Source organism: Ruditapes philippinarum, unplaced genomic scaffold (assembly GCF_026571515.1).
Source record: "Ruditapes philippinarum isolate M1 unplaced genomic scaffold, ASM2657151v2 ctg578_1_1_1_1, whole genome shotgun sequence".
Taxonomy (NCBI): Eukaryota; Metazoa; Mollusca; class Bivalvia; order Venerida; family Veneridae; genus Ruditapes; species Ruditapes philippinarum.
Window position 1 is genome coordinate 486614 of NW_026865402.1, and position 9299 is coordinate 495912.

Genomic DNA, 9299 nt, shown 5'->3' on the forward strand with positions numbered 1-9299 from the left:
AATGCCAGCATTTGGGATGTAGTATGATAGTGCTCTACAGGAACGTATTACCTTGGAGTGACAAGCTTCAACTAGAAGTCAAGAAAAAATCTATAATTGGATTTTGACGACCAAGTTCATTTAAAGGAAACATCAAATTTGAGTTATTCAACACATCTGTTGTATCATATGTGCGTTTTGTCTAAGTATAATCTAATCTGTAAATGAATAATGTTATGAGAAGTCATGTAAAGTTCAAGGTCATAATCTAAGTTTTGTCGTAAGTATTTTTGTCAACTGCAAACGACATATGTTTATTTTGCAAAATGTTGGTTGTGTCAAAATTTATTTTGTTCAAGTAAAAAAGCACTGTGACAATAGTTGATTTTTTTTCATTCTTTTATTGAAAATTTACATTTTTTCTTAAATTACAGATACAATGTACATAACATTTACTAAACTATTGTTATCAACTCTTCCTTTTGCGAACTTTCGGAACTTATTCATAAAGAAACAGAAAACAAAGCAAAATGTGTACACCATTCTCAGTAATCAACTTGTCATTTTAGCGAAAATATAACTAGTTTGTGTCAAACCCTTATTTATAAAGAAACATACTGTACAGACTAAACACAAGAATGAACAATAACTATCGTTACTTTTTAATTCCAAGAATATCTGGATGATCTTTCTTCTCGTGCATTTTTAAAGCTTTTTGGTTACGAAAAACAATATCACAATGTGAACATGCAACTGTGTTTTCCATTCCGTGAACTTTGACATGTTCCTTTAGCTGAACATTCCATGCAGCTGCAAACTTGCATTGTGAACACTTATATGGCTTCTCCCCAGTATGTGTTCTCATGTGAGACTTTAGCTGGTATCTTTGAACACATGAAAATGTACATTTGTCACAAAAAAATGGATGATCACCTGCAAATAAATGAACAAATTAATATGTGCTTAAAATTAGCAAATCATTATTGTTAAAACATGTCTTTTAAAAAGGGACACTATCAAGGTTGTTTTTATTACAAAATGAAACTAGAAATTTTAGAGATTCGTGACAACTTGTAAGTCTGATGCTTGCGAAATTTTCCAGAATAATTGCTCAATCTATTTTTATATTATCTTAATTGTTAAAAATAATTTGAAAATTAAGTTGTTTAACCTTTTACCCCATGAGCGTATTGTGAAAAATGGCCGTTTTCATTGAAAAGCCTCCTGTTACAAGTTCAAACTGCTATGAAACTATGAAAAATGCTTCAATACTGATGAAACTTGGCACAAATATTGACTGGACCATAGCCTCTGTAACAGCATGCTCAATCGTTAATTTTCTGTTACCATGGCAACGGGGGACGTCTCAAAATTGCGAAAAATCACTATTTTGCATTGTTTTTTTTCCATCAAAACTGATTTCAAAGTGCTGAAACTTCTCAATGAATTAAGATAGAGTAAAAGGCTTTTCAGCGTCCGTTACTAGTTACCCTAAGATCGACCTGAGGCCATTTTAGCCTGTCACATGTCAAATTTTCTTGGCGATGACCCCTTCAAACCCCCCAAACAGAAGGGGGCACATCCCCCTTCTGGCAACCCCCTGATGTACCATTATGATGGGGGCGCCGAAAAAGCGGTCACTTTTTTAACAACATTTCTCAAATGAAAAACAGTGTTTGGGGCCTACATAGGGCATTTTTTCACTGTTTGAAGCCTCAAAAAAAGGGGGGGGGAAAGGGGGGGGGGGCAAAAAACCGTCGAAACACGTCTATATCAGGGAAAATGTTAAAAAATAACTTGTTACTAATTTCAGGATACTGTACTAATCTATTTTATATTTATATCTGAGTGAATGTCTTTAAGAGTTTGATCATCTTTTGCATATAATATTATGCTTGCTTTCAAAACCTCAATGAATCATTGTAAGATTTTGAATTAAGTCTTTAGGACCATAACTGACCTCCTTTTATAAAGCAGAAAATTAGCTGCCTGGTAAGTACAATAAATCTGGTAAAAAAAAGTCAAGCTTGAGAGAAAAAATGTTTTTAAAGTTTTGTTCAAGAAATCTCGAAATATTTCGACCAGTCTTTGTATAATTTCTGTGTATTTATATAGACAGGCTAGGTCTGCAGGGAGACCTTTCAAGATGATATTTCACATAATTATAATCTGCTGGAACCAAAAGCGATTTTCCATGGCCACCAGTATAGTCAGACCAGTCTGTACATCAGTGCAGCATAACTGCTCTTTATACAATTGATAGTTCACATTTTCTATTTTAATATTTTAATCCCTAGAAAGCATTATGGACTGTTCCAAGTTCATAGCTAGGCAAATACAAAACGCAAATGCAGCAGATTAAAGGTTAAAGTGACACTATGCTTATTTTCCTTATTGTCAAGTTGTTCAGATTATAGTATTGTTATAGTACATCCCAGTTAAAACATAAACAGACAGCACCAATCTTTTAATCAAGTAAATGTTACAGATTATAATCTGATGGATAATTATACAGTTTCTATTAGTTACTTTGGAAATTCCAAATACATTGTAAAGTAAAGTAGAATATAAAATTGAAAATAATTATAGCAAAATGAAAAGTTGTTAAAAGACTTGTAGCTTTACTAACCATTTACATCTATTGTAAAATTAACTTACTTCTATGACTCAATTCGTGCTCTCTAAGTCTTTGAGAATTTTTGGCAGAATAAGGGCATGTAGAACACTGGTAATTTCTCACATTCATGTGTGTAGATGCTAAATGTTTGTTTAATCCACTTTTTGATGCCAGCAATGTACCACATACCTGGCATTGATTTGTTGCCTTGCAAGAACATTGGTGATCTTTAAAGTCTTCCAAACTTAAGTGACCGTAAACTGTAATAGCAATTCATTTTTTTTAAAATACCAAAATTCTATACAAAATTTATATCTAACAAGAGAATTATTTTTGTTTAATAATTAGTAACATATAGCAATACATACACAGCATAGCCAAAAAGACTGATATGCAAATGAAACCAAAAAAACGTAGTTCTACATCTTAAAACACATGTTTATATAAAACAAGAGGGCCATGATGGCCCTGAAATCGCTCACCTGTATATAAGCCCCTGGGCCAAGGCCAATTTTAAACCAGGGGCTTTTATTTGAACAAACTTGGTAGACACCCATTAGAAGATGTTTCATGCTAAATATCTTAGCCCTGGGAGGGGCCAATTTTGACAGCAGGGCTTTTATTTGAACAAACTTGGTAGACACTCACTTGAAAATATTTCATGCTTAGCAATTAAACTATAGCTCTTTGAGTTTTTTTTATAAGAAGAGTTTTTACCATACACATATAAGCAAAATCAATGACCCCTCGGGTGGGGCCAATTTTAAACCAAGGGCCCTTATTTGAACAAACTTGGTAGACACCCATTAGAAGATGCTTCATGCTAAATATCTTAGCCCTAGCTCTTTGGGGTTTTTAAAAGAAGATTTTTACAGTTTTTACTATGTACATAAAGAGAAAACAATGACCCCCTGGGGCAGGGCCAATTTTTACCCAAGGGCTTTAAAAGATTTTTGAACAAACTTGGTAGACACCCACTAGAAGATGTTTCATGCTTTATATCTAAGCTCTAGCTATTTACATCTTTTAAATGAAGATTTTTTAAGTTCTTACTATATTCAAATAAGGAAAATCAATGACCTCTTGGGGTGGGGCCAATTTTGACCCCAGGGCATTTATTTGAACAAACTTGGTAGACACTGACTAGATGACGTTTCATGCCAAATATTTAAGCTCTAGCTCTTTCGGTTTTTCTAAAAACAGATATTTAAAGTTTTTTTTCTTTCAGTTGCCATGGCAACCAGAGTTCTGCTTGGAATAAAATTCTTTGAAGAGTTTTTAAAGTTGACTTCCAAAGGTACATTCCTGTGAAGTTTGGATGAAATTGGCTTAGAGGTTTATGAGGATATGTCGTTTAAAGTAAAAGTTTACGGACAGACGGATGGAGAATGGACGGACGCCTGACGATAATCACAAAAGCTCACTATGTCACCTAGTGACAGGTGAGCTAAAAAGTCTTTGTAGTTTGTCCTTGTAGTTTTGAAGAGGATGCTTAATTATTTCTACTCTAATTATATATAAAAGCACAACCCTTTGGCCAATTTTGACTCCACAACTATCATTTGAACAATCTTTATGGTATAATGTTAATTACAACTTACGTTTGCAGATGTCTTAAGAATCTTAGGTTTCAAACAGAGAAAATGCAAAATTACCCAATTGACAGTTGAAGCAATACTTGACAAGGTCAGTATGTACTGTTCTATAATGCTTCTTTCTACCACTATTTGTAGCAAACTTCTCATCACAGAACCGACATTGAAACTGAGGGTCGCCATGCTCCTTTCCAATGTGTGACAATCTAGCGTCTGATGTGTACAGAACAAGTCCACATATATCACACATAAACTGGTTTTTTCCTGATACATGTCCAACAGAAAACTTATGCTTTAATAACACTAATTCGGAGTAACCGACATAAGAACATTTGTCACATTCCAGGACCTTATTCACATGCTTTTCAATATGTGCCTCAAAAAGATCTCTAGCTGTGGACTTGAAATTGCCACATATTAAACACTTGAACAATTCTTCTGTTAAATCAACATTACGATCTTTTCTTGCAAATGATTTGACAATTTCTTTACTGTACTTGTCCTGATGCTCTTCTAATTTTATATGAATCCATGACTTTTTGTCCAAATGCTGATCGCTTTTTTTGTCTTTTTTTGCCTTTGGTTTCTTTTTAATTTCATATTCTGCATCATCCTCTTGCATTCTCCTTTTCTTACAATTTTTGCCAACTGCCTTACCAGTTTTTCTTTTTCTCTTTACCATATCTTTATTGGTTATTTTACCACCAGTTAAGCAATCACCTTCAATTTCATAATCTGCATTATCCTCCTGCTTTCTCTTTTTCTTACAATTTTTGCCAACTGTCTTACCAATTTTTCTTTTTTTCTTTTCAATATCTTTATTTGATATTTTACCATCAGTCAAGCTATCACCTTCATTTTTCAGTGTGTAGCCTTTGTCTTCATTTGTTTCAGTGCTATTACCACCTTTATCTAAATCTTCAATTCCACCAGGAAAAAAATCAGAATCTTCATTTACTTTTCTTTTATTGATTTTTTTCGTTTTATCTATAAGTTTATCATCTTCTGTCACTGCTGTTTCTGTAGGTTTTCTTCTCACATTATCCTGTTTCTCACACATTGTTACCACATTTTTAGATACATAAGAATCATCACTGTTTTTCTCACAGTCATCTGTCCACTCCAGGCTTGCATAATCAGGCCTGTAACCCCTTGACTGAACTCTTGAGCTTTTCCTTCTGTTTCCTAATTCTGCATTATCTTCAGAAGGATCTTCAGATATTTTAATCATTTTCTTTTCAGCTTCAAGATAATTCATAAAATCTTCAATTTCTGTGTCAGCATCTGATTCTTCACTATTGCAGTCTTCTTTTTCACTTTGACATGTAAATTCTGGTGACACTTCTCTAAATGGTTGTATAAAGAAATTATAATGAGAGTTTTACACAAAGTTTACATATAGGTTCTCATTTTTCATCAACATAGATTTAGTAATAATGATACATTGTATTACAAAAGCAGCTACAACAGTGAGCTGATTAATATTCTTTGTTTTATATATCAACTAAATTTAACCATATATTTTTTATATAATGTACATGTATAACAATTATAATAAATTAATATAGAGGATCTTAAATGAGTGCCTTTTCATATTTCATTCAAACTGCATGCCAGAGTTATTTGTCTTGATAAGTGACTTTCAATAGTGACCAAAACCATAAATAAGTTTCAAGAAGAATTTTTTTCCAAAAGGTAAGTGTTGCATGCAAAACTTCACAAAAATGTTCTATATCCCAAAGGGTCATAATACATGCAAGAATAATGAGTATTGGAACATGACCTCCAATAATTAAGCTTAAGTCATACAATTGTATGTAAAGTTTCAAGTGAATACCTCCAGTAGTACAGAAAATTGATTTTGATACCATAAAGTGCATGAAGTTACAAACAAATACCTTTCGCAGTTGATGAAATATGATGTTGAATAAGAAATTGCAAGTGAAACTTTAACCAAAGCCTTATGCAGATGCAAGCGGTGAAGGTAGCACCTGACTGTGTAGGATAGCTCCACTATTCTTGGAAAAGTCAAGCTTAAACTCGTTGTAAACAAATTTTTAAAAAGCAGTCTTTTCAAACTTTTAAGTTGTTTGCTTGTCAAATTTCTTATTAATTGTACATTGTAAATAATTTTAACTTGCATGGTCTGGCCGTTCAACAAATTAAGCAAGCTGTTAATAACAGTAACAATAATACCTGCTGATCATTTCTGATTGATCCGACATTATTTCTACCTTCACCATGACCTCATTCATAGGATCAGGAGCCTCATTTAGTGAGGTATCTTCCACAAGGTACCTATTCCTAAAGGTCTCATTCACAAAAGCATCTTCCAAAAGGTACTTATTCCTTGAGCTCTTATTCACAAGGACATCATCAACAAGATATTTATTCCTGAAAGTTTCATTCAAAGCAGCTACATTCACTGGAGCATCTTCAGCAAGATGTTGATTCATTGACTCATTCGAAGGTGCTTCAGCCACACCAGCTTCCTTCTTCATCACCTCCATCACTTGGGTCTCATTTATGGGAGCCTGTTGACTAGCTTTATAGGCATCACAAAGTTTCTGTATGTAGTCGGCTCTGTCATGCCTGAAGATTGATAGTAAAAAAGCTTACTTCTTTATGTAACAATGTAATAATAAAACACTTTTCTTGATAGCACTTATTTCGTACTGTACCAGTATTTCAGTGATATACTTGTTCTTTTTAAAATTTAGTACAAAGTTTGGGGATGGGCATGTGTGTTTGGGGGGGGGGGGCGGCGTGCATGCATATGAAAAATCCTACATATAAAACAGCAAGCAATGGAATTTGTATTATGTTGTTGCACTGCATATTATAAATGATAGACATGTAGTTGTTCAAATGTGACAGTTACTCTTATTTTTATATATTGGATATTTAAAAAAAACAACTGTTAGGAAGTTTCTGAAGAGTCAGTTTGCAAACAGTTTCAAAAGGAAAATGGGAATAAAAAAGAAATTTTGCCAAAATAGATGCAGATTGCATATGTTTCCATTATTTTAACATGTATAATATTATAAAAAGGTTGTTTCTCAGGATTTGCTAACATCCAAACATTTAACATAAGATTTATTATTGTTACCATGCATTCATCAATACATCTGCAAGTTGACTGTTAGAATTAATTTTAAGCGAATGTTTCAGTTCTCTCCAGTGTGCCCATACATCAGTTTGTAACGCGATAATCCTATGACTACCATGTTTTGGGATGTTTCTTCTTTTCCAGTATCTGGAAATATGACCTCCATACCTACTTTGTTGATCAAGCTGATGTAAGCTGCAAACAATACATTTCTCTATTAGTTTACTCTAAATTATTGTCTATAAGCTTGACTTATAGCAAGGACAAGTGAAGCACCTTCAATTGCTCTAAATAAATATACACCTCCTCCAGTTTGTCAAATTAATCCTCAAATTTAGCTTATAAGGCACATATGTATTTTTTTAACTCATTTTCATTTTTTTCTCCTAGCTTTAGCGAGATAAGTATTTATGAAGTTTTTTCTTCCCCTTTTTCAAAAATTATGTTATTATCAAATGGCTTTATCCCCATTCTGTCATCTGTGTGAATAGCTTAATGTAATAAGAACATGAATACTTGTAAGACACTTGCAAAACACAGTTAGCTGTACCTTTTGATCAAAAGTCGAGCAAGATCCTCATCAGATTTACAACATTTCTTTAATTTGATTTTCATCCATCTCCCTGTCATTGACCCTATATTCACAAATTTTCTTCGCGCTTTTGGACAATGATTTTTACCATCAGCTAATTGTGAAGATTGGTCAGACATCTTCTGTGGAAAATAAGATAAAATATATCTAATTAGAGATGTGATCCAATTAATTGCAAATTATGGCATTATCCAGTTATTACTGATATTATTATACATGTGTGCAAACAAAATCTATACACATTAAATTTAAATTACTAATGTGCCCCAAAAAAATTGTTGTAGACTAATGATGTACGTGTTTAAACCTTAAATAATGATACACAATATACTATAGTCACGGTATCTTTACTGCTATTTTGTGATATTTGTTACTTATCAGCAAATAGATAAGTAAAAATATCAACAATAAGTCTAATATTTTGTGCCGGGTAATAATTAAATGTTACATAATTATATCACTGAAAAAAAAAATCCAATAAAGTCCAACCACATACAGTACTGTATCTTGAGAGTTATTATTCGATGTTATTATTATTAATACTATCTTTAAATAGATGTTTTATGTTTAATGCCACTGTATCCAAGCTTACTCTTGTAAATATGGAGCTAGATTTTCCTGTATTGTATATATACTATTCCAGCTACTGTTCTGCTTTACGTCAAATAAAATGATTATTCTAAAATGTTTTCATTATGGGCAAATAGCGTCACAATTAGTAAGGGAAGTAACTCGGATGAGAATGATAAAGTTATAATGTTTATTCAGGTACGTATATTAATATACGTACCTGGTTTATTATAGGCAAAATCTCTCAGAGACATTTTCTAATCCTGAAAGAAATTAATAAAATATTCATATTGATATTTTTTGGCCATCCGTCACATCTATAATGTTTTACAGAACACAGCAGGCTTCTGTTTGCTGCAATATTTGCGTATTTTGGTGCCGAATCCCTTGAACAAATAACATTGATCAGTCTGACAGTCCAAGCTTCAAGAAAGTTCAACATATATATTCAGCCTTGGATTACAGTTCGACTGCTATAGATCTACATGTACACTGAGCTACCCAGAATCTTACACACTTACCTATAAGTCTATTAACACTTGACAAACTGTCCCCTACTCAATCATAATCCTTCCTCGAATGTCTGATGGATTCAGGGTAGTTTTCTCCGTGCTTAACGTTACAGAGTACAAACATGACTTAAACTACATTAAAGCCATTGTGAGGATATAAAAAAAACTTATATTTGGTTTACACTATGCCCCCACCTGCTGAGATTGTTGAGATCCTTGTCAGTAAACAATTTACCCAAAAAGGTTTGACTAATTATACTCAATTACGAAAGAGAAGATTAGAAACTTCGACGGGAGCGATAGCGACATGCAGGAGAATGTTTCT

At 33.0% G+C, this 9299-nt stretch overlaps 1 protein-coding gene across 1 annotated transcript; it reads right to left on the minus strand.

The window, feature by feature from the left end:
• Positions 1-360: 360 nt before the first annotated feature.
• LOC132728876 (zinc finger protein 37 homolog) lies at positions 361-8601 on the minus strand. The gene is made up of 7 exons (XM_060714564.1): positions 8485-8601; positions 7851-8014; positions 7301-7495; positions 6388-6783; positions 4252-5537; positions 2638-2856; positions 361-912 (listed from the first exon to the last, which is right to left on the minus strand). The coding sequence occupies exons 2-7, from the start codon at positions 8009-8011 to the stop codon at positions 635-637; spliced, it is 2535 nt and encodes an 844-aa protein (XP_060570547.1). The 5' UTR covers positions 8012-8014; positions 8485-8601; the 3' UTR covers positions 361-634.
• Between the last annotated feature and the right edge of the window lie 698 nt (positions 8602-9299).